Source organism: Tachysurus fulvidraco, chromosome 6, assembly GCF_022655615.1.
Source record: "Tachysurus fulvidraco isolate hzauxx_2018 chromosome 6, HZAU_PFXX_2.0, whole genome shotgun sequence".
NCBI lineage: Eukaryota > Metazoa > Chordata > Actinopteri > Siluriformes > Bagridae > Tachysurus > Tachysurus fulvidraco.
This window is the reverse complement of record NC_062523.1, coordinates 27,701,781-27,727,411: the sequence shown is the minus strand read 5'-3', so window position 1 is coordinate 27,727,411 and position 25,631 is coordinate 27,701,781. Positions and strand designations below refer to the sequence as shown.

The 25,631-nt window shown below is 40.6% G+C and overlaps 1 protein-coding gene across 2 annotated transcripts in view; it reads left to right on the top strand.

Moving 5' to 3' along the window:
- The window catches only part of tmeff2a (transmembrane protein with EGF-like and two follistatin-like domains 2a), a 98,022-nt gene extending 72,887 nt beyond the window's left edge, over positions 1-25,135 (top strand). Inside the window, exons 5-10 of one of the 2 annotated variants that reach the window (XM_027152520.2) lie at positions 5,601-5,697; positions 18,717-18,865; positions 19,394-19,453; positions 19,836-19,959; positions 21,610-21,768; positions 24,246-25,135. In XM_027152520.2, the coding sequence (XP_027008321.1) occupies positions 5,601-5,697; positions 18,717-18,865; positions 19,394-19,453; positions 19,836-19,959; positions 21,610-21,768; positions 24,246-24,342 (686 nt within the window). In that variant the 3' untranslated portion in view covers positions 24,343-25,135. Of the gene's footprint in view, positions 1-5,597; positions 5,698-18,716; positions 18,866-19,393; positions 19,454-19,835; positions 19,960-21,609; positions 21,769-24,245 lie in introns of both variants that reach the window. The other variant, XM_027152519.2, reaches the window with a different exon arrangement.
- Positions 25,136-25,631: the final 496 nt, after the last annotated feature.

Sequence of the window (25,631 nt, the reverse complement as noted above, 5' to 3'; positions counted from 1 at the left end):
ACTGGCACACACAGTGCTGGAACGGCTCGCTTATTCAGGGTCAACTCCAGGACTTCTGCTGGAAAAGCCAAAGAGGATCTGTCCATTAGCTGAAAGGGGGATTGATGCTTTTGGGCGGGTGGAGAGACTAATAACGTTATAAATCCTGGTTTCTAAGCCGTCAGTGCCGTTATTAGTGTTGTGTAATAGTGGAAGCATGGACCGGTTCACATGTCACTAAAGGCCCAGCACCAAAAGGATGTATAGCAGCCTTAGCTGTTCTTATATCCTTATATAGGCTTCTACAATATCCTACAAAAATTTTTCCTACAAAAGTTTAGTGAGACAAATTTAGACCAGTTAATGAGATGAAGCACAAGCTGATACCACCTGCAATATCCTGCGTTAAGGCAGAGCCTCTTCTGACCTCTACAGGGATTGGAAAAGTAATTGCAGTTGGCTAAACACTCGAACTCTGAAACCTAATAAAAAATAAACTCTCAGGAGCTTCTCCGCTTTTATTCCTTCTGTTTCGCCCGCTCTCGTTGTTCATTGACCTTTTGATAGCTGTGTGTGTTCAAGTCCATAAAACCTGGTATAAAACAGGAATCAGTGATGTTCCACCTCCTCCTCCAGGGCAAAGGAAGGCTAATGTGAGAAAAGCAGGAAGAGAGAGAGAAAGTGTGTTAGAGAGAAAGAGAGAGAGAGGGAGAGAGAGCGAGAGAGAGGGCGTCAAGAGGGCGAGACGCCAAGCACTGCAGCCGCTAATGGCGTACATTCGGTACAGCCCCGATCGCACTCCGATTCCTCCAATAAAACCCCAGTTCTCCATTCTTAGCCTGCAGAAAGTGACACTTTATTGACTAGCCATCGACCGCTAGGTACTCGGGATGGTGTTTCTCTCCCTCTCCGACTTTTCCTTAGAGTCTTTCATCTCTGATCATCGCTCTGTCCCCAAGGCATTTTTCTCATGTTGACTTTTTTGGGTCCACTCTTGCGGACGTCTTGCGTTTCTCTTTATGTCTTTGTGCATCACCGTCTGCTCTCACCCCTTCCTTTACACCCCTATGTAACTCTCATCTTTTTTTTTTCTTCTTTGTCTATCTTATACAAAGGTCTTTCCAGTGTGCTCTAAACCTAACTGGCACAATTTTAATGATTTCATCTGCCATTTATCTCAGTCAAAGCTGCATAATTTATACTGCTGGATCCAGAGCTGATCCCAGGAGAATTCAGTCTATCGAGGGACATGAGACAGAATTTTATGAAAAATAACTTATTGACATTTTTAGTGTTTGGACAAACCACTAGATTAGCACACTAACTGTGACACAAGTATAAAACAATTAGATTTAAAGTTCACAATCATGGGATTGGTGAGTAATGCAAATAAATATTTAAGTTTTGCTGGTTTAAGTGTATAGCAACAAAACTACAACCATCAGCTGTATCTTTGTTGTGTCTAACAAAAGAATTGTGATCATGCACACAGGGACAATTTCCGCCACTTTCCTTCTCATACCCAGCATTATGCTTTGCACCGGTTTCAAATTTGATCAGATCTGCTCCATGTTGGAACTGAAATGAGGATTTAATTTCGCTCCTAGTTCTCATCCTCTAATCCACTGGAGGATGATATCCCAGTTTCGACCTCCTCTCAAGGCTCTGAATGAATCGGCCTGCTCTTGGCGGTTGTCTCCCATTTTGAAGCACTCCACGAGAGCCACCAACAGACGAAGAAATGGGCCTCGGGAGCACTCCATGAAATGAGACACCCTCGCTCAGTGGCTCTCTTGTCACCCGATTGCCGTAATTACACGTGCAAATGGATTATTGGCGACATCCTCGTGGTGTGTCAGGTGTGGAATGGAGATGAGGCAAAAAGGTGGTTTCCTAGAATGCTGACTATCTATTGGGACTGGGCCACTTGTGAACATCTGAAAGGGTCAAGAAGGAAGTTTAATGATGCGTCTGTGATGGAGAATTATCTGCAAGAACCAGATTGGAGTGTACTGGTGCCGGTGGCATCTTTGGAATATGTTCAAGCATGTTCAAGTTGAAATATGAATTTTCTGTGCACACATGACATGCATACACCTAAGTCAAGGTTTCAGAATCAGATTATTAAAATAGACTGTGCATAGTTTTAGCCTGACTAGCGAGATGTGGTTTAGATCATCAACTTTAAACACACTTGCGGCTTTGCCTTAGGGAAAACCAGAGATTAAAAAAAAAAAAATAGAACTAAGAATGGAAATTGTGTTGTGGTCTTGCTTGAATATTAATATGGTAACCTACCATAAAAGCAAGAGACAATTTAAATAGATAGATAGATAGATAGATAGATAGATAGATAGATAGATAGATAGATAGATAGATAGATAGATAGATAGATAGATAGATAGATAGATAGATAGATAAACAAACAAACAAAAACATTAATACATTAATACAATATATATAAGAGAAGACACAAATCCAGCAGTATGGCTTTTATATGGTTTCATTTCATTGCCACAAAATGTTTTTTTTTGGGGTTGTTTTTTTTTGGTGAATAGTAGCCAGTATTTAATATTCAAACCTATTTAATAGATGCCTTCCCTCCTGTTATGAAGGTTATTTTTCCCAAATCATTCTGTGCCAGATAACCAGGTAACACTCATTCATCACGTGTATGACAGATTTTGTGAAGCTCTATCATCTTTCACTCTGTGTCTCTCTGTCCTTTGTTTCACCACATAAACAACACAGTGCTCTCTTCCATCACAGGAAATCAGTAACATGTATTGAAATTCAGGGTTTCCAGGAGTGCAAAAAGTAGAGATTACTCATATTCGATAATATCAGTTGAGTTAAAAGCATCATAAATGTAACAGACATAAAAGAAAAAAATTGGTCATTACTAAATATAAACCAGGGAAGCAATTATCTACGGAAATGTTTTAATCTCTAATGAGCATCAAAGTGTTGACCTAAATGTTAAATGCAGCTTAGCATAGCCTAGATTGTCCGTTGCCAGCTTTGCAAACCCCTCGACTCTTTATTCTTTAAATGGAGCAGTGTGGGATGAAAGCGGTGGGGTGGATGATCGACCACGCTTCTGGTCAGCAGAGATCAATACCAAGAGAGTAGCCATCTAGCAGCAAGGAAATGGGGATAATTGTTACAGCTTCTCTGTTCCCTTATTTTTCTCTCATTCCTCCAATCCATGGGATTTGCCCTGCCCTTGGGGAAACGCAGCACACCTATTTTAATAAGCTCTGCTCGAAGGCTGAAGTGTAGATTAGACGCTAAGCCTAAGGCGGTTCAGTCCTCGTGTCAGACAGGGCACCGACTTGGATGCGCTGAGTTTTAACTTTGAAATGGATCGTTCAGCTTCGCAGCTCGGAGCGTGTGCGTGTCGTGCGCGGACTTATCGATCTCAAACGAGGCGAAACCGCGGTTATCATTTCTGCAAATGGCACTTGTGTCAGCAGGGTGCAGCGCAAACAAATAATATCAAGTCAATTCAAATAATACTAATATCGGATCGAGTCGCAAATCAATTACCGGCACGTTTCTAATAGAATAATACAGCATTTAGAATTTACTTCCAATTCCAGCTGCAAGGACCTCGTCGATATCGGATTTACTGGGCTGCAGAGTGGAATGACACTTCTGTGGTTATTTGATTTGGTAGAAGAGATTGACTGGCCGTTATTTGAAACATTCTTTATTTTATTTTCTCTTTTTTCTCCTGGTGGTGATGGATACTTGCCCTTTTGGCCAGAAAGGACAACCTGAGGTATTTTCAGCCCTGTGGTTATTTCAGTATCATTTTCATGGCTCTAGATGGCTCTCCTTCTGCTCCCTGTATTAAAAAAAACCCAAGGATGCAGTTTTGAAGAAGAAATGTTTTTGTGCCTTTGAAAATGTTATTAGAGGAGGTTTATGCCTCTTTCCCCAGATACTAAACCTGATTACAGGTCACGATGCATGGACATCTCATATTAAATCAGCACCTTATCCCAATCTTATCAGGTTCTGCCTCGGGTGATGTTTATCCACAGATTCTCAAAATGATATTTTTATGAATGCGTCTCTTTTTGTTGAGGAGTGGCAACCTAATATGTAGTGCCTGTATGTATAGATATAAAAGGAGTTCCTATAATGGGCAACTGCACTTTCACAGACGTCTGCTTTGACCATGTGACCTGCTGGGGATTTGTCCTGGTTTGGCCTCGCATCAGCAGACAGACATCACGACACAGGTCTCAGTTTACAACCAGAACAGTGACAGACAATCCTGATCATGATCGGGATCTTACCAAAACGGATTGCTCTGCCAAATCCTGGAGACGCAACAAGAGCTGAAACAATAACAGAGGGTCAGAGAATAACTTTTAGAAAGACAAAACTGAAGGAAGGAAAACTTTTCACTTTTAATCGGGTGTCTGGACTAGGGATGTACCGATCCGATATCAAGCATTTTGAGTGGATGGGGTATCGGTGGTGCGTGACCGATCCTAATCCGATACCCGTGGTCATGGGTTTCGGAACCATTATATGTGGGTGGGACATGACCCACCCACTTTTTAAGACCAATAATATTGTCTTTTTAATAATAATAATGTCTTTTTTTAAATACTTTTCAGAGCACCGGCAGTCGAATCCACTCTGTTTGAGGAATGCCCTAAGTTTACCTCCATTCCGCATTTTACCTACAGCATTGACCACGCTCCTGCTTCCTGAAATCCATGGGCGTCGGAACCCATAGATATCTATACAGTTGTATACATTCTTTATTTTTAAAGATAGAAAAGAACACAGGTATCGGAATCGGATCGGAAGAGAAAAAGTGGTATCGGTACATCCATAGTTTGGACGCGGTGTCAGGAGGCCATAGATGCGTAAATACCGAACAAAAAAAAGCCATTAGAGAAGTGCAAAGATTTAGCAAACCTGCTTCTATAAGCATCTGTAAATAGGGTGAACAAGGTTCAAGACCAAAATACAGGCCATCAGACACTCTTAAATCACAGACCAAACAGTCTCGCTTTACCATCCAAACAGACAAAGCTTTTTTCATATTTACAAACATGTGACAGAAAAGAGCACAGTAACCCAGACACGATCATCCGAAAGGTTACCTCCCTCTTTCTCTAGTTCTCTTTCCTTTACTTTAAGTCTTTGAAATAGAAATATCACCTCTAATAGAGGCTCAGGATCAGCAGGGGGTGCATAGAGCCTTCAAGAAGAGAACACAATTTAAATTCCATGGCGTGTGTGATTGCTTTTCCTCCCGTCCAGCGATGTGGGCCGATATGTGATAGCGAGCGGCCTTAAGCTTCAGCCACTCTCGGGAAGTCGCCGTCTGAGCGACAAGTCAGAACTCATCAGGATGAAATGAGCACAGAGGCTAGAAAAGGATCAGTGGGGGATTTGGGCCGGGCTTGAGATCAGTGAGAGAGACAAAGAGGGAATTGGAATTGTGCCTTGCCTCATCCCCTCTGTCCTTTTTCACCTCAATTGCGAAAGACCTCCCATCACTGTCTGCCATTCTGGATAATTATTACCCAGTGCATAATGTGTACTTTCTTTGATTATTAAAAATTGTCCTCTGTGTGTGTCTGCCTCAGCAGGGAACGAGGGCTCGGCTGAGAATGGACAGAAGGAGACGTCCACCTGCGATATCTGCCAGTTCGGTGCTGAGTGTGATGTGGACGCAGAGGACGTATGGTGAGTCAAATAAAGCTGAAAATGTTCAATGCTGTAGATTTTTTAAAGATGTGATTCACCAGGGCTTTTTGCAGGTCCAATAATGTCGTTTTTAGAGCAACAGTGGAGTAGGTGAGTAGACTATATGTTTGGCCACATTGGTGACATGCTCTGGTTTCCTCTGTAGGATTCATGATACAGTTGGGGTTCGAAGGCATTGCTAAGTATCAGAGTGTGATTAAAACCTCAGTGGTGTGTAGTTACAAGTCACACTTTACATCTTTTTTGTTTTTGTTTTTTGGCCGCTCCCTGTTCGGGGTCGCCAAAGCAGATCGTCTGGTGCACATATTCGATTTGGCACAGGTTTTATGCCGGATGCCCTTCCTGATGCAGCCCTCCCATTTTATCCAGGATTGGGACCAGCGCTAAGAATTAACCCTTTTGTGGCTGGGTTAGCTCTATGGCTGGGAATCGAATGAATGTTATTACACTATAAAACATACCTGTATTGTTTACATCCATTTTTCAGTAGTGAAGAATAAAGGAATGAAGATTAATTATGAAGAACAGTACTTTCATATTTGCTGTAATACAGTAGCAATGGTTGCAAGTTATATACCAAATCAAATTCGAATTAAATATGGCAATAGTTACACTTCACGGTTCTAGATGTGTATAAGCCTAAGCAAGTTAGAAACAAAGCATCATGCTAATGCATGAAGTAAATCACTGTAGGTCATGATTATAATTTAGAGTCTTGTGTTAAGAATATATCTCAATTTGGTTTGGCCAGAAATGCAGATTTAACATAGCATGTATTCCCCAGCAAACCTCACAGGCAAACAGGAGATACAGATACTGATACTCTTCCCCAAGCAGACAGGTTTATTCAGGCAACTCAGGTACCAAGCCAAGTAGTGGATGCATCTAATTGGTTGGACTCCGAGGGCACCAACAGCTTTTTCGAGTACCCAGGACAAACTGCACGAACAGTCTGCCATTAACCCCCCGATTTGATATGACACAGCAGGGCATGCCGTCTGCAGCTGGCTGACAAATAAATTTGCTGCACTTAAGTAGCCAGTGATGAAACCAGAGGACAAAAATAACTGCAGTTCCGAGCAAAGGTGCATCATCAAGCAATAAAAAGATTCCACAAGACAACTCTAACTATAAGGTTAAAAATGTAGTCTGTTAACATGTCTTGTAACGCTCGTGTTCTGTGTTTTGAGTTTTTGAGTTACTTAGTCTTGTTTTTTGTGTCCTGTGTTTTCTGTTGTTTAATAAACCCCTGTTGGTTTTAATCCCTGCATTTGGGTCCAATTTTCTTTCACAAGAGCGTACTCAAGGCTTCCCATGGGAGATCCGAGTTCAGTCCGCAATACCAGCTGGCCGCGCTAACCCTCACCTATTCGGTTATTTACTCAAAGACTTGTTTGTGTTCGTGCAATTCGAGATAAATAGAAAGGATGTTCTACCACAAATTAGTGATGGCCAGTTCGCCAGTTCTTTTGAACCGGTTCTTTTTAGCGAACTGGATGAACCGGTTCACCAAATCGGACTGATTCGTTCTAAACAGTTCGCGTCTTGATCCACAAGTTACTAAAGTTACTCACTTTCGGTCATGCCTGACAGTCGGTCCGACTCCAAAACAACTAACATCCCGGATTATATGTAACTCCTGTAAACTGAGACATGTTGTGCTGAGAGAACTGTGAGCTCGGCTGTTGATACTGCGCATGCGTGAATTACTGAACCGATACAGCGAATCATCAGTACATTGAACTGAGAACTGCTTGTTTCGGACGCGTCCGAGAACCGATGAACTGATACAGCGAATCCCAATGAGCTGTTGATACTGTGTATGCTTGAATAACTGAACTGATCCAGCGAATCATCAGTACACTGAACTGAGAACTGTTTCTTTCGGACGTGTCTGACATACTGAGAACCGATTAGCTGTTGATACTGCGCATGCGTAAATCACTGAACCGATACTGTACAGCAACAAATGGAAATGGTTATGATTTAATGTTTTATCAACGTATGAGTGTTTAACTCAGTTGCATTAGTTTTTGAAACAACTGATGGAGCGAAAGAAACATTTCAAAATGATGCTTTTTTTGTGAGTTTTTGTAGGTTGATGAAGGTTAGTTTTTTAACTTTATATCTTTAAGACACGTAAAACACCCACAATATACATTAATTCTCCATGTGTACTGGGCAGTTTATGTCTAGCATACGATCATTTTAGGGGTCCCTCTGTAGCTCCTTTTTGTGGAGGTGGCACATTGGACTCCAAATGCTGCTGCTTAGAAATGAAAAACAGGATGATTGATTAGCCAAGGTATTCCAGGAGATGCAGGAATGAGGGAAATAATGACACGATCTCATCTCTGTAAATGCATCCAAATTTGCGCTACATCATCAAGAGCTCTTTGATATTCAGCAGGTTTCACAGCCAAAATTGTCTCACAAGGCCGCAGGCAATCAGCACAATCAAGCCCTCTAGAGGTCATCAGACAGTCGGCTTTGCTAACAAAACTTGTCTGTGGGATTTATTTATTTTTTTTACAACTACTTATTTTGATTGTTAAACAAGCTGATTTGTATTCAGACTTCCGGTCTTGGAAACAGATCTGCCAAATAATTTGTATCACAAAATGAAATGGATTGACATCAATCGAGGGAGCAACTTAACACAGTAATCCTGCTGTCTTTAGAGCGCTGCTGCTTCTGTGTGTGTGTGTGTGTGTGTGTGTGTGTGTGTGTGTGTGTGTGTGTGTGTGTGTGTGTGTGTGTGTGTTTGTGTGTGTGTGTGTATATATATATCCTGCAGAAAAAGACAAAAACATCTTGATACATGAAGGCATTTCAAGTGTGTTTGTATAAAAAAAAAATTTTCAGAGTAATACATTATTAAAAAAAATAAAAAAAATTTAACCCATTGATACTTTGAGAGCTCATTGAGTAGTGAGTAGTTTCAAGATAATAAAGATTTTTAATAGAAAATTCCAGCTGATGAATTCTGAGCATTATCAATGCCTTCAGCCACTGAAGTTGTTTTTCCTACTGAAAGGCAGGGATATGGATTTGGAGCACACCTCCTTCTTTATTAGGCCATTAGGGAAACTTCTGAGTATTCTCTGATAAACCGGTTGGCTCTGTAGAGCTGTTTCTCGAACCAGCAGCAAGGGAGAAGAGCATTTTATTGGTAATGGAAATGGGCTGGTTTCAGACATGCCTTCCCCTCAGCAGCCTCTCCGCTCAAAGCTCCAAGGGGAATTACATGTTGGCCTTGGCTAAGATTTAAACTGTTATAGAATTAAATCGCCAAGAAGCAGCGCGAGAGCTATTATGCCTCAACAGAATGAGACAGTCCCTCCCTCCCTCTCTTCCTCCCTCTTTCTTTCAGTCGCTGAGTGATCATCCGATTCCAGTCGTTTATGCCAGATCCATAGGGATGGTCCCCCATCGCACTCGAACTGAGGATGACTCACTCACCTCTCTTTCCCTCACTGCGACTGTTTGTCTTGTTGAGTCTTGTTGTGAATTTCTCTCTCTCTCTCTCTCTCTCTCTCTCTCTCTCTCTCCCTCTCTTGCTCCCCCTCTCTCTCTATCTATCTCTCCAATCTGCCACTATAGAATTCTCCTCATCCTTTCTCACTTTCTATTTATTAATATCTCAAATTCTGTCTTTCTTCTATCTGTCTGGTTTTCCTCAACCTTACCTGAATCTCTCTCTCTCTCTCTCTTGCCCCATCTCTGTCTTCCTGCCTGAACCCTTTCATTATGTTTATGTGGCAATACCTGTGCCCCATTTTTTCTCATCTTCTTTCCTGTATTAATTTTTTCCCATCCTTTCTTGTATTTCTCTCTCTCTCTCTCTCTCTCTCTCTCTCTCTCTCTCTCTCTCTCTCTCTCTATCTATCTATCTATCTATCTCTCCTACTCTAAGTGTGTTGTGACTATTACAGCAGGAAACAATGGAACAGGGGATCTGAAATGAAATCAATGCTTTAAGCTGCAGTAATAATGTTTTTATATGTCTGTTCACACACAGCTCGAGCCTCACAATGAGCGCTTTGTAAGACAAACCAGACTTTGTTTACAAAGATGGCACTGGTCAGATAGAGATGGGTGGAGGAGAGAGAGAGAGAGAGAGAGAGAGAGAGAGAGAGAGAGAGAGAGAGAGAGAGAGAGAGAGAGAGTGGCTGTAAAAGGACAGGTGGACCAACAGGAAGCCTGCTGGCGAAGTTTAGATAACAGGGAAACCACATGGCTCTTACAAATCAATAAGACATATCCCCTCACTCAACCAGATAAACACACAGTCACATATACACACTCTCTCTCTCTCTCACACACACACACACACACACACATAAACACAGATAAAGCTGCTACACAAATACCCTGAATTACCGAGGAAATTTAAGCCCTGCAGAAAAACGTGTCATTGACAGTTTTTGTGGCTCACGTCTCACTCAAACAACTAAATTCTTGCCACTGTGTGTGTGTGTGTGTGTGTGTGTGTGTGGTGAGAGAGAGAGAGTTGTTGACGCAGTGCAGTCGCAGTAGCACAGTAGCACTAGTGTTTCAAGAAAGTGAGAGGCAACATTAAATATTAATACCCCAGACACATTATCCTTTATGACCACCACAGACGGTCACTCAGGAGAGCAAAAGTCTCCTAACCATGTGTGTGTGTGTGTGTGTGTGTGTGTGTGTGTGTGTGTGTGTGTGTGTGTGTGTGTGTGTGTGTGTGTGTGTGTGTGTGTGTGAGTGTATGGGGGGGGACTGAAACCGTTTATGCTGTAGATCAACTTTAATTTTTGAATATGCTTTCAATACAAAAATGGTGGGAAATGGTGTAAAATAAAATCCCACATACACACTCAACGCCTGCATCCTGCACTTTCACGCAGTCATACAGCCGGTTATACAGCAGCAGCACAATGCATAAATTCATGCAGATTCAGGTCAAGGGCTTCAGGTAACGTTCACATCAATCATCAGAATGAAAAAGGCTGATCTCTCTGACTTTAACCGTGACCTGGCTGCTCACACACAACAGCTTCTAAAGGTTATAAAGAATGGTGCAAAAAAAAAACTCTAAAATCATTGCATGAGAAGCATTTCTGTGGGTTCATGAGAATAAGCTGAATGAACAGACTGGTCTGAGCTGACTGTAACACACACATGGAAACACACACGCACATATTCACACTCTGTAAAACCATGATGAGTTGAAAAGCATCTCCGAATGCACGACATATCGAATCAGATGGGATACAACAGTAGCAGAAGGTTCAAATAAGGTTCAAGCTGGAAGCCGAGGCTTCAGAAGAGGCTGAAGATTGAGGAAATATTATCTGTTCTTTATCCTTCAGTTCAGCTATCATTTCTTTACTGCTTCCTGCTGTAGCCTCGGATTTCCTTTCTTGACTGATGGGAATGAGGTCACTAATGTGGTCTTTTCTTCGGATGATTGATGTAAACATTATGTGAAGCTCTTGTCCTGTATCTGCACTCATGCTGTATATGTGTTGTGCTGCTGAAACATGATTGGCTGATTAGATGACTGATAATTGTGCTGCTGTGGCTTAGTTAAGGTTAAAGTGCCTGTCTTAAGATGGTTAAAGTGCCTGTCTAGTAAACAGGCGGTCCCGGGGTCAATCCCAGGATTACCTGATTTGTCTGGTTGTGTAAAAGCAATGCCTACAATCCCTTTCTGGTTGGATGTGGTAGCCTAGTGCTTAAGGTGTCCAATTGGAAGGTTAGAAGTCTCCAGTGTGAGGGTTTAGAAGCCATCAGGGATAAAGCTGTAATTTAATTTCTCGATGTTTAGGATTCCTTGATTATTAGACAAGTCTTATTCGCTTCAAGAGAAAAAATAATAAACTGGTGATGTTTATAGCTACTATAACGTAAATGATAACAGGAACTCGTTTGTTTCATGGACGTTTCACATCGTTAAACATAACGAGAAACCGAAAAAAATTCAAGACATGCTGTTCTTAATTAATAAAATGTTGTAATCTTTGGTTGTAGGATATATATACAATGTTATAAAACACTGCTGTTAATGGGAAAAAATTATCTTTGGGCTAAGGATAGTAACCACACCACACTGTCATTGATTATTTGGTGACTGTAGAGAGGTGGGACGTTTTACATCCCAGGAAGCCCTCATGTCTGTGTCACCTTCTGGCTCTCCCTTTTAGTTATGCTTGCCGGAGTCCATGTGTACACTTTGCACATAATGTACTTTGTCCATCACATAATTACAATCTTAACTACTATTTTTCTCTTTCTCTACCCCCATCTGTCGAGCTGTACATTCCCAGTGTACTGAGTTCCTAGTCTGAGCCGATATTCTGCCAGACCTACTTCATCAATCCTGTCGCCATACCCCTGATTGGAGTCTTTTCACCCGGTGTGCTGGGGATTGATCTGCATGGACAGACATTGACTCATGGGATTGCTGTGGATGGGGCCGCATGGAGACTGTCACAACTTCCTTGAACCTCTGTTGCGTCAGCCAGCTTTATGGTCGGGTCTTCATCATCGAGACTTCGGCAGGAAGAAATGAGTGTTTGGTATGTGTTGAACTCAGAATTTGCGCTAACCCATGAAGAAGTACATTATTTACATTTACATTGTTTACTTTCAAGTGTCACCCAAATAAGATTGGGTTCCATTCTGAGTCTGGTTTCTTCCTCATATTATCTCAGGGAGTTTTTCTTGCTACCATCACTTCTGGTTAGCTCATTACTTAATTTTAAACTTTACAACTTATTTTATTCTGTTTCTATACTTCTGTAAAGCTGCTTTGAGCCCATGTGACTTGTTAAAAAGCGCTATACGAATCAATTAAACTGAATAGAATTGAAATTATTTCGCTACAACAGCATGCTTCTAACGTTTTTATTCCTTACATATGTTACGTTCAAAGTGTTCAAATTTGTGCTCCTGTTAATCGTATCAGTAATGATTCTCTAAGACATCCTAGGACACAAAAGCTCAAGTATGGCAACAGAAAAAGGGGCTTTTTTGACTACACTTAATCCTGGATTATTGCCGTTTTAAACCCTGCTTTTAACCCTGGGTAGAGGAACATTTCACAGATGTAATTTTGAAGCAGTAAAAAAAATTATAGTATAAAAGCATGGCTTTTTTCCCACGATTATGAAACACTATTCGAAGGCTTGTACAGTGTAATAGAGTGTAGAAGATTATGATTATTAATTGTTAACAATTCACTCGGTCTCAAAGCAGCCTTACATAAGTATAGAAACAGGTTAAAGACATTTTTTTGAAGTTTAAGTTTCTATTTATCTCTAACAGTGGCAAGGAAAAACTCCCTGAGATGATATGAGGAAGAAAGTTTGAGAGAAAACAGACTTAGAAGGGAACCTCATCCTCATTTGGGTGACACTGGAAAGGAAATAATGTAAATGTAAATAATGTCCTTTCTGAAAGGATTTGAGTGGAATTTAGTAACCGAGAGCTCCTTAGGAACTCATGGGACAGAGCAAATTCTGAGTTCATCACAGACCCAACACTTATCCCTTCCTTCCGGAGTCTTCAATCGATCGCTGATGAAGACCCGACCATAAAACTGACTGACGCAACGGTGGTTCAAAGAAGGCGTGGCAGTCTCCAGGCGGCCCCATCCACAGCAATCCCATAAGTCACTATCTGTCCATGCAGAATCAATCCCTAGCAGAGTGCACACTGGCAAATAAGTGTGAAAAACCCTATTTTTTTTTTTGTTTTTCTTTTCCAAAATATCATTGCTAACTTTTGTCCTTGCTTTCACTCAGTTATTCCTCATAATTCCTTTCAGGGAAACTGACAGGAAAGTGACATATTAGTCTGGACACGCAGCAGCTCCTGAGTGAGTTAATGCTGTCAATAGTAGTAGCTCCACAGCTCCACAGCTCATGCACAATGATTCACCCTACTGCTACACTAGCTGCCTGATACTGTTTATTTAGATACCCGGTCTCCCAGAGTCGAGTTTCTGACGGAGAAGTGGAGAAAAAATTTATAACATTTATCTGTTTTCATGGATGAATGTGTTTGTGTAGTCACTAAGCATTATGATCATTTTGGAGGTGTTAAACATTAAGAAAACTCTCCAACATGGTTTTGCTCAGTTTTGCGAGGACAGAATATAAAAAAATGGCAGATTTATAATTGCAAGGTCAAACCGTTGGCACTGTGAAGCACAAAGCATTCAGGGTTTCTGTGAACCTTTTTTTTTATTTTTTTGGAGACATTTTTGCTGAGCGTGCAGGATCTTTTGGTCTACATCCAAAACTGTACATTATAGTACAAAACTGTATGACAGCGTAGATTCCTGCAGGTGCCATAAGTGATGAAGTTGTATTGCATTAAAGTTTAGTACAGGTTTAGTTGCAATGTACATCAACCAAAATCCTCGGTCTCAATACCATTTCAGTATCATACATGCTCATACACATCAGGATTAATGAGCTACACTTCTGGTGACACACACTAGATGAAACACTCGAGGGCATGCTGTTTTAGGAACATAATCAGTAGCAGTGAGCCTTTTCTACCAAATTTCATACTGCTATTAGCTAATTTTCTGAGGATAATAAAGATGCTAGTTCACAATGATCACTTTCTTATATATATATTTGTGCTCCATTAAAAAAAGTTGCTGTTAGTAGCTGCTATATTAAACTATATTATAAATTATAATTAAACTATAAATTAAGCTATATTAAACTATATTATAAAATAATATTAAACCTGTACATAAGTTATCTTGTTCCTGTGATCAAAACATAAAGCTTTTCACTATAACTCAGTCTTTCTCTACTCTATAGATTAAATATAATACATTATAATGGCCTGAATTCTGGATCAGTAGTTGATCAGATTTCACATATCACTGATTTAGTCATTAATACCAGGATCGTGTGTGGCATCACTGACATTGACAGCCCCCTTTTTACCATAAAGTAATAAGAGAAGCTGTCAGAGATTCATTTTGAAAATGTCAGAGCAACAGTATTAAGAAATAAGAGGCACAAACAGTGTTGCAGCATGACAATGCTTCTGTGCACAAAGTCCCAAAGCTTCATGGAGACATTGTGTGGCGGTTAAGGTTGGAGTAGAAGAACTCATGTATCCTCCAGAGCTCTGACTCTGACTCAATCCCACTGATCACCTTTGGGATAAACTGGAACTGGAGCCTAACATCCCAACATCAGTGTCTGATCTCACTGATGCTCTTGAATGATGCTCTTGAATGTAGCTGAATGACCATGAATCTATGCTCAAACATCAAGTGAAAAGCCCTCAAAGAATTGTGGAGCTTATTCTAGTAGCCTAGTGGTTAAGGTGGTGCTTGAGAGATCATGAGTTCAAATGCCAGGTCCACCAAGCTGCCATTGATGGCCCCCTAAGCAAGGCCCTTAACCCTCAGTTGCTCTGTTGTATAAATCAAAATAAGAGTGTAAGTCACTCTGGTTAAGGGTTTCAGCTAAATGCCTGAAATTAAATAAAATTAAATAAATCTCAAATGATGTTCAAAGTGGGGGGCACGGTGGCTTAGTGGTCAGCACGTTGGCCTCACATCTCCAGGGTTGGGGGTTCGATTCCCGCCTCCGACTTGTGTGTATGGAGTTTGCATGTAATCCCAGAGTAACCGTTTCCGGGTACTCCGGTTTTCCCCTGGTCCAAAGACATGCATGGTAGGTTGATTGGCATTTCTGGAAAATTGTCCGTAGTGTGTGAGTGAATGAGAGTGTGTGTGTGCCCTGCGATGGGTTGGCACTCCGTCCAGGGTGTATCCTGCTTCGATGCCCGGTGACGCCTGAGATAGGCACAGGCTCCCTGTGACCCGAGAAGTTTGGATAAGCAGTAGAACATGTTAAACATGGACATAGGCATGTGATGGTCAGGGGTGCACAAACTTTTGGGCCCACTTTTAAACAAATATTTCAAACATACAAAATTTTTACAATGTTTTTAAAGAAACATTGCATATAAACAAAATGCTAGCTTCATTTAAACCACCGCAACCATGAGCAGGGAGTTACTAAGGATGAACACATTTGTACAGATACAAACTGTCTTTGAATCAGTTTAAAACGATTGGTTCAGAATTCCTGTGTTCATATTCAGATACAACTCTAATATTTACTATCGCACATTTTGAGAATCGATCCTAATTAAGCTTATGACTTATGAATCTTTGCGTGAACACGATAACAGTCACTTAATGAGCTATGCAGGATACACGGTATTAAGAAAAAAACATGAAATATATACACACAAGACTTACTTTCAGTTCCTCCATCCCTATTTCACAGTCTTTTCTGCACACACACACACACACTCTTACACACACATATCCTCATTACATCCTCACTAATGAAGGCTTGTGTGAATAAGAACAGCAGCCAGAACAAGTGTTGGGACCTCAAAGCCAGCAGAACTTGTAAGCCAGTACTCTCTGCTAATCCTCCTGCCCTCAGCCGATGACCTCATCACAGCTCCATTACACCATGTTATCCTGTTCAATTCGTGTCTACTTCTGTCCATTATCACAAGTTATATAGCCAAATATTTTACGTTACGACATTTTATGTGAGCAAATATCGCGCCCAGGCCGAAATTACGTCGCGTTTGTAAAACCCAGCGGAGTTCCAAGTGACACATCACCTTTAGCTGAATCCGAAAATGGCAGGCTAATGGACATTAAAGCACTATGTGGTGTGTTGAAGCCATCATTTCACACCCTGTGTAGTGGGATTCATTTCACTGCTTGCTAATGCAGGCGGTTTAGAGTTGGGGGAGATGCGGGGTGTGAGATCCATGTATTTTACTGTTTTACTCTTTGAGAGTGTTTGAGAAAACGCTAACCTAAACAGTTTCGTAAATGGAAGCTGAGGCTTTCAAAGGCTTCAGTGTTTACTGGCATTAGCACCAACGGTGGTGAATTTTATTCAAACATGAGAACCAGAACAAGAGCTTGATGACTAATACACATTATAGACACTAGTGTGTGGGTGGCACGGCTGAAATATTAACCATTTAACACCTTTTCATTGTGTTTGTGAAGAAACACTGACAGAAATGTGTCACTTTTATCCATTTGTTTACCTAATATTCTGTACACTCTAGAAGGGCCACCGGTGAAGGAGTTGGTTATAAGGAAACAAATATTAATTCTGTTCATATAGAAACAAGGAAATTCTTCCCGGTTCAAACCGCTGGTATCTGAAATACCAACTGATCAATGAAACATAGGGCCTTTTTACACCTGGACACTTCATGTGTTGTCTCTGATCCCATAGCTATCTGATTTGTTAAAACTATTCCATTTACATTAGGCCACATAAATGCGTCTTGGCGAATCGGATATCAATCTGATATTTCTATTCCCGCCCAATATGCAAATATATTTCACCTCATTTCCGGGGTAATTGAAATGGAACACGCTTTGGTGTATGCGGTTGCTACAAAAAACAGCATTTACCGTTTGCTGAATTTTCGCTGGCGGCAGCAGTGCATTTTAAGACCCAACGAGACGCCTGGGTGAAAGATCGGAGCCAGCGCTGGTGGGAAAACATGTGTGTTTCTGGCACGATGCATGACGTACTTCCATCTGGGAGGAGTATAGAGCTGACGTATGTGGCTTGAACAACCACATGCATTTACACTTGTCCAGTTTCATCTCTAATGCGTCCCAGACCACCTCCTGAAGGGGTTTGAGCGATCGGATTTATATCCGTCTCAAAAGCGGTTATTAGGGCATTTACACCTGGTCTTTTTACCATTGGATAGCTATCCCATCACAGAAAATGCATGAAGTGACCAGGTGTAAAATCCCCCATAGACAGGACATTAAACACAAGCTTTTATAAAGTTTTATACAGTTAGCTGTGAAAAAATCATTATGCAGAGCGCAGTGAGTGTCGGAGGCCTATTTCTTGCACCTTGATTGTGGAAACTTTGAATTCTTTGCCATAAACCGGATCTACAGTACCTGATCCATACTGACAGCCTACCCCTGGTTGGAGTCTCATCACTTGGTGCTGCACTCTGCTGGGATAGTTCTGCATGGACAGCCCATGATCCATGGGATTACTGACCATTGATCAGTAAACATTTGAAGACTCTTGCACAATTCCACTTGACTCTAGACCGTTATAATAGATAAATAATAATCCAGGTTCCTCCTTAGGAGCAATATCCAAACAGCTGAAGGTGCCGCAGTCGTCTGTACGAGAATGCAACTGTATGCAATTACACAAATCTGGGCAGGAGGCAATAAGGCAGGTGGAAATAATTAACTCACAATCATGAGTAAGCACTGGCCCAAAAGGGTTCAACTGAATCCCAAAACAACAACGAAATGAGCTGTATGTACAAGTAACACCATATGTACATTCACCATATAGAAAAAGCCAGGCTGAAGTTTACAGGCAATGAGCAGCATTTTGGAGGGATTTTAATTGGCCAAATGAAATGAAAACTGTTAGGAAATGATCATTGGTATGTCTGGACAAAATTGGGTGAAGCTTTTTATGCGAAGAAAACCAAAAACTGTGAAGCGTGGGGGTGGGGGGTGCGGGGGGAGCATCATGTTGTGCCTGTGTTTTCTTTGAAAAGGGACCAGTGAGGACTGTGTATGTACAGTAGATGGAAAATAGGAAGATTATGGAGAAATACAAAACCAACACCTCAAGACATATAAGGCAGAAAGTTAAGGACAGACTGCCCTTGGCGCAAGACTGAACAGTGAACTATACGGCACTACAGATTTTTAATATCCGTCATTTTTAGCCATTAATACTTACACGTTTGTCCCCATTATGGACTAAATAGTACGTCAAATCTGATGGGGACCATTTTTACATATTATTCAGAAGAGTAAAGAGCATTTTTGGGTATAGCTCAGAGCTTATTTACAAATAACAGCACTGATTTGTATAAAAATGTGTATAGACCTAATGGCAGAGGAAAGTTTAACCCTCTTGGTGCTTCAACAGGTGCGTTTGCAACATCGACTGTTCCCACATCAGCTTCAACCCCGTGTGTGCATCGGACGGCCGCTCGTACGACAACCCGTGCCAAGTCAAAGAAGTGTCGTGTCAAAGACAAGAGCGTATCGAAGTCAAGTTCCTGGGTCACTGTCAAGGCAAGCGATAGATGTCCTATCATTCAACCCTACGCACATACAGTGATAGTTAGCGTAAATTACACTGTGTTTACACAGTGTTCAGTTCACACACACACTTAAAATGGTCTGAACATCATCTCTGTAACAGAAATATGACGTTCTGTAACATCTGGATTAACTGAGACAAGCACATAAAGTTGACCAATTTGAGTTAAAAATTAAAATGGGTTATTTTGACCCGAACAGATGAGGGTTAAGGAGACAGAAGGAGCTCTCTATGAAACACACACACATGCACACACACACATACATTTACCTCTGAAGTGTTGTCATGTTGTGTTTTTCAGTAGCCACCTGCTGTGGAGGGACAGTTGGCCAGATGTACAGTTTAAGCAAAAAACTATTAATGAGTGCAATAACGTCAGCCAGTGTATAGCAGCTGCTGCGGAGATGCTGACTGTTTAAATTATTTCATTTAAATTACAGTTTAATGACTCGATGACAATCTAAGCTTGTGTACTTTAACATTTTTTTTTAAACCATTAGGTGACATGATAACAGGAAACAAACCCGGGGATGGACACTATGCCAGAGCTGATTTACCAGGTGTGTGTGTGATATATTTTCTACATATATTCTCTTTAGGGAGTGTAATGTGCTGTAAGCTGCTGACTGACAGTAATTGGTTGAGTTCTTGCAAATTACTGAAAAAGTTTTTATGGTTATCTACATCGTGATGTTTTGGCATCTGTGCTGATCCAAATAAAAGTGCTGGAGTGTAACTGCTTGCTATGAGGAAATCGACAGAGACACGTCATCCAGTTCGATTTGAGACAGAAAGACAGAGACAGAAACGGAAGAGACAGAGATAGAAAGTGGAAGACAATGAGGCTCTGAGCCAAAGAGAGAGACAGACAGAGGCGTAGGAGAGAGAGAGAGAGTAATAGAGAGATTTCAGCATGTCTGTGTGTGTGTGTGTGTTGTATAGAGGAGAAGCCTGAAGTGTCGGAGGTGGCACGAGGAATTTACATCCCTTGTCCAGAGAACTACAAGAACTACTGCGTACACGGAGATTGTGAATACCCCAACATGCTCTCCACACCATCCTGCAGGTACACACACACACACACACACACACACACGCCGCTCAGATCTCAACACAACAGCTCCCCCTGCTGTGTACATCTCACAAAGCTGAATAAAACATGCATAGGGAAGCACATCATTTCAGACTGAAGTGTAATGAATAATCCAGAGTTCAGACCAGAAAAAAGACTGAAATCACTGATATCACTGCAGATGTGTCGTGAGAAGCCGTGCTGCTACTGACTTCTACTTTTATCGGGTGTGTATCTGTGTGTAGCAAATATGAGACCATGCTGTTGATCTTCCAGCTCTTCAGACCTTTACTCTACCACAACTAATCACTTCAACTCAGTTCAAAAGACGCTTGTCCCTGACGGATCGAATGTCCTGTCCTCTTTTGTCTCTCCTGTTGTCTCGTTAATGTGAGTGACAAAGTTGAGAAAGGATGTGAGTGAAAACAAGTGCAGAAGAAAAGAGCAGAGTGAAGGAGAGAGGAAAAGTTTAGGTCTAACAGGTGATGCGCTCAGCAAGCAGGGGCTGTTTCATAGCAAGAATATTCACATGGAGAAGACGGAAAAGAATAGAGAGAGACAGAGAGAGACAGAGAGAGAGAGAGAGAGAGAGAGAGAGAGAGAGAGAGAAGAGAGAGAGAGACAGAGAGAGATGACACAGTTCTGTTGAGGTGATGAAGCCCAACACACATGTAGCTGTCAAATTATTTGACATTATATTAAGCTTTGTTTTAAATAATATTATTTATTACTAAAATCTCATAATGTTCTTTTCCCAAGAAACAATCCGTTTTACCGTCTACGTGTCATGCGATACAAATCCATGCTTACTCTGTCTGCTCATTAGTATACAAATGCATTTAAATGAATAGCAAATTTATTCCATTAAAATGATGCTTTATGTGTATCATGCATACGGTTATCTAATCAGCCAATCACGTGGCAGCAGCACAATGGATAAAATCATGCAGATACAGATGAGGAGCTTCAGATAAAGTTACACATCAAACATCAGAAGCAAGAAAAATCGAATGTCCAGCTTGGACGAGTCTGTGCTCATCCAGTTGAAGGTTTGACGTGTTCTCGTTCAGATGTTTTTCAGTTCTTATTTGAGTCCCAATAGACATCCTGTCACTTCTGATATGTGACTCTGATCTCTCTCATCAGCGAGGAGTTGCTCATGTAGAACTAAATTTTTTTTGTTGTTGTTGTTGTGGTTTTTTTACACCATTTTGTGTAAACTCTAACGAATACTGGGTGTGAAACAAGCAGCTGTGCCATATTTAGTCTCAGAGATCTTTTCCTCATTCTGATGATTGATGTGAAGGTGAACTGAAGCTCTGGATCTAGTTGATTTTACACATCGTGCTACTGCCACATGATTGGCTGAATTGATAACAGTATAAATAAGCAGGTGTTCCTAATAAAATGACTGGTGAGTTATGGTCTGATTCTGAGTAACATTAAACATCTTTGTACTATTGCCTGTCCCTGATTGGACAACTGTCCCACTCTTATTGGTCCTTTGTCTCTTTATCATTCATCCATTGCTCTACTGTCCCCATCTTCTTGCCCCATTTGGCTCAACTGACGTATATGTAATGGTTTAATTTTCTCTGTTGGTCCGTTATTGTTCCCTCATTGGTCTGTTTTTGGTCCTCTCAGTTGTCACTCAGGCTTCAGCGGGCCGCAGTGTGACACCAAGGAGTACAACGTACTGTATGTGGTGCCGGGTTCCGGAAAAGTCCGTTACGTTCTCATCGCGTCCATTATCGGAGCCCTGCAGGTGGCCATCATCTGTGTGGTGGTGCTGTGTATCACCCGGTGAGCTTAAACACTTTGCATTGTTGCATCCTTTAGACCTTTTAGTTTTATGTACCTTATGATGAAAGATTACAGACAGTGTGATCGTGATTTTCAAAATCTACCATCTATCATTTTTTTTATTCAAAATGACATCTGATATTAACACAAACACAAAGCCAAATCATCATGTGTTTCAGCACTACCATAAATCAGGACTACACGATTTACTTTACAACTAAATAGACTACTTTTATCCAGCTTTATTCCACAGAACCACAAAAAAAAACGCAATTACATTCCTGAAACGTATAAACAGCTCGGTTCTGCCTCTGAATGTGAATCAGACAGCTCATTACACATGGAAAATCATTGTTCTATCAGAATTAATAAAAACGGCTAACAAAACTAATTTAAATACCACTCGCCGTCACCGAAACAAGAAATGAGCTAATAATCATTCTGTCCTAGAGGCTCACACATGAGCGAACAGCCACACAAAGCACACAAAAAATCAAGTATCAACATGAAATCTGTTCGTGAAATAGAACTGTAAATCTTCATGAAACAGCCACTATGCCACTAAGGTAATAAAAGAAGCTGATTTGGTTTGTGTTCATTCCATCCCTGACAAATATGTCCGTAAACATTTTATTCGTATTTTTTATTATTTGCATTTGTGCTATTATTACAAAATATAAGGGTTACAATAAGAGATTCATGTGATATGAATTCTGCAGTTCACTCCCTCTTATAGAGACAAGGCAGGTTTCAGGGAAGCTGCTGCACACACGCACACACACACACACACACACACACACACACACACACACACACACACACATACGCCTCATCCCGGTTCGACATCCAGTGGGATTGTGTTTGGTTCCAGGGGGAGGCCGCTGAATTAACACTCCGTTAAAGGTCAGCAGATCACTCTGCCTGTGCGGGGATCAGTGATTAAAGTTTAAATCTGCTCCACTCCAGAATAACCTTCTAAGCGAATATTCTAAACGACTCTGAAGCCTCTCCACACCAAGCACGAAGAGCCAGCAGGGGGAGTATACTTACAGATAAATGATAGATGCAGAAACAGAGGACCAGCCATCTGGAGCATCTGGATAATTCCCAGTGGGCTTGTCGATTCGTGCTTGGACTCGGGGAGGTGCAGTCGGCTCAAATACAGCCGATTAGCTTTAAGATAAACTAAATTAAAACACAGTTGCTACAAAATGATATTGGAAAAGTTGCAGAGATCAATTAGAATTAATGCAAAATTGTATGAAATCTATTTAATATGATTACTAAATATAATCATACTAATAATCATAATATAATAATCTTAATATAATGTTTTCCAATATTTTACCAAAAATTAGTAAGAAATTAAAAAGATAATGAGAAAATATTTCATCAAATATAGACAAAATCTACAGGAATCTGCAGGAAATTATGAATTATGTCCACAAATACATCAAATTAAAAAATTCAAATTAAAACTTAAATTTTTTTGATGATGTTTTTTATTTGTTATTATTATTTTTTTTTACTGATATTATTTATTTTTGTTTTACATTTTTTCAGAATTACATTGAATAGATGAATACAATAAAAAAAATATATTGTTGTCTTTCGCACTTGGGCAAAAGAAACACAAGACCTGGACGAGCTCAGCCTGTAATCTGAATCCGTCTGGGCGTGTGAAGGGACAGTGTACTTACACGAGTACAGAAATGTAGACTCTCAGTTACACATAGCTTTAACCCGAGAGGCTGATCTTTACATGATCTTTACATGAGACCTGTAATACGTCCCATCTTTAATCGGCCCTGATTGTTACCTTATCACCTTAACTTCCATTTTTTTCCTCCTAAAGCAAGTACTATGTATTTTACTATATAAAAATTAAGCATTAGTTGCACGCTTTATTACTGGATCATACTGAGGCTTCACAACGTCCTGATAATAAGATGAGGTGATGATATGTGCTGGATTATGACCCAAGGAACTCCTGAGAATCAAAACACAGAGTCACTTGAATCTGAGCTGTTGACCAGGATATTAATTGCTTAAATAATCTAAAAGACCCATAATGTCTAGACAGTCATGCTTATAAGCTACTGCTACATAATATGTATTAATGCACCATTAAACACTTTTAAGTGTCAAAATAGTTCCTGATTTCTTACTCTGACTAGTAAAATAGTGCATTTCAACCTTTTTTAAGCCACAGCCTCGGGAGCCAACATGACATCTGCTCATTGCCATAATAATCAAAAAAGAAAGGACAAGAAAAGAGAAAGGAATAGCTGTAGTGCATTCTTTATCCAACTTCATATCGTACCACTAGGAGGCAGCAAAGGACCAGGATCTATAGAAATCATCTGCAAATCTTACACACCTCCAACTTGTTCTTGTTAAATTAAAATCTCTTCTTTATACTTTAAATATTCACTCAGTCATCATTAATATCCACCCAATTTTTGTCCTTTGTACAGGAAGTGCCCACGGACTAACCGTATCAACCGTCAGAAGCAAAACGTCACACACTACAACTCTGAGAACACCCTGCGCGCCTCCACCCGCCTCATCTAAGTGTCTGGAGAAGCCTCACGCTCGTGGGATATGTAGTAACAAGAGATTAAAGATACAAAAAAAACCACTTCCTCCTGCCTCCTGGTGCAACATGATGGACCATACGGACCTTACTACTAGACAGATGGGAGGGGGTGACGGTGGGGTTGAAGTGAGGCTAAGGGGGTGACACGCGGTGCCTTCTACCTGTGGCACAGGACACAAACTAAGAGGACCTTAGGACATTATGTTAGGACAAGTCCTACTATTTGGTTATGTATGGGTAATATTTCCACTAGTTTCTTTGTTTTGTCTTGGTGGGGTCTTTTTTCTGTAAATGTAAATAAATAATTTATATCACAAAACAGATAATAGCATGCAACTGTATTTTTATGGTGGGTGCCAATTTGGCAAGAATAGGGGTTCTTAACTTTTTTGATAGACAACACTACATCTGTGGGTTAATGTAAAGTTTAGATTTAATGATTTTGCTATGAACACCCTCTCACAGCCTGATATACGTTATATGTTAGACCTGTTCTGACCACTAGGGGGTAGATTTGTGCAAAATATTGTAACTTCTTGTGCCTTAGATCAGAGCTTATCACAACTGTCCCATTAAATGCGATTACAGTTGTAACATCATAATCGACATTGGTAATCTTAAAACAATATACACATACACAATGCATTTCACTCTGAGCTGTCCAACCAAATCTTGCAACCAGGATTTGACTCGTGTGTGTGTGTGTGTGTGTGTGTGTGTGTGTGTGTGTGTGTGTGTGTGTGTGTGTGTGTGTGTGTGTGTGTGTGTGTGTGTGTGTGTGAATAACATTCAGTAAAGCTGACACACTGATTTCTATACTGATTCCCTTCTTACACGATCTAATCTGGGGTAATGAAGAGAAGCTTCCAGACCAGTACTGGATACACTGATTGTGTAGACCAATATATATCTGTGTTGTAAAACCGACACTAACAGACATTTTTTTTATATCTATATATATTTATACATCTATATCAGATTCTTGAACTTCTTGACAGTTTGGTCTAGACACTGAAACAATGCATAATTGTACAAAACATTAAAAAAAAGTTCCAGTCACTCTGAAGCTGTCCTTATATTAATAAACCACACTGAATTAAAGAGGACCACAAAATCTCCTAGCTAATAATCAAACAGGTGTTTAGTAATTAGGGAAGGATGCTAACTTATTTTCCCTCAGTTTAGACTCAGGTTACTCATAAATACTCATTTGTTGATCCGGTCCATACAGACACATGCTATTCACCATAGTCCTGTTTTTCTG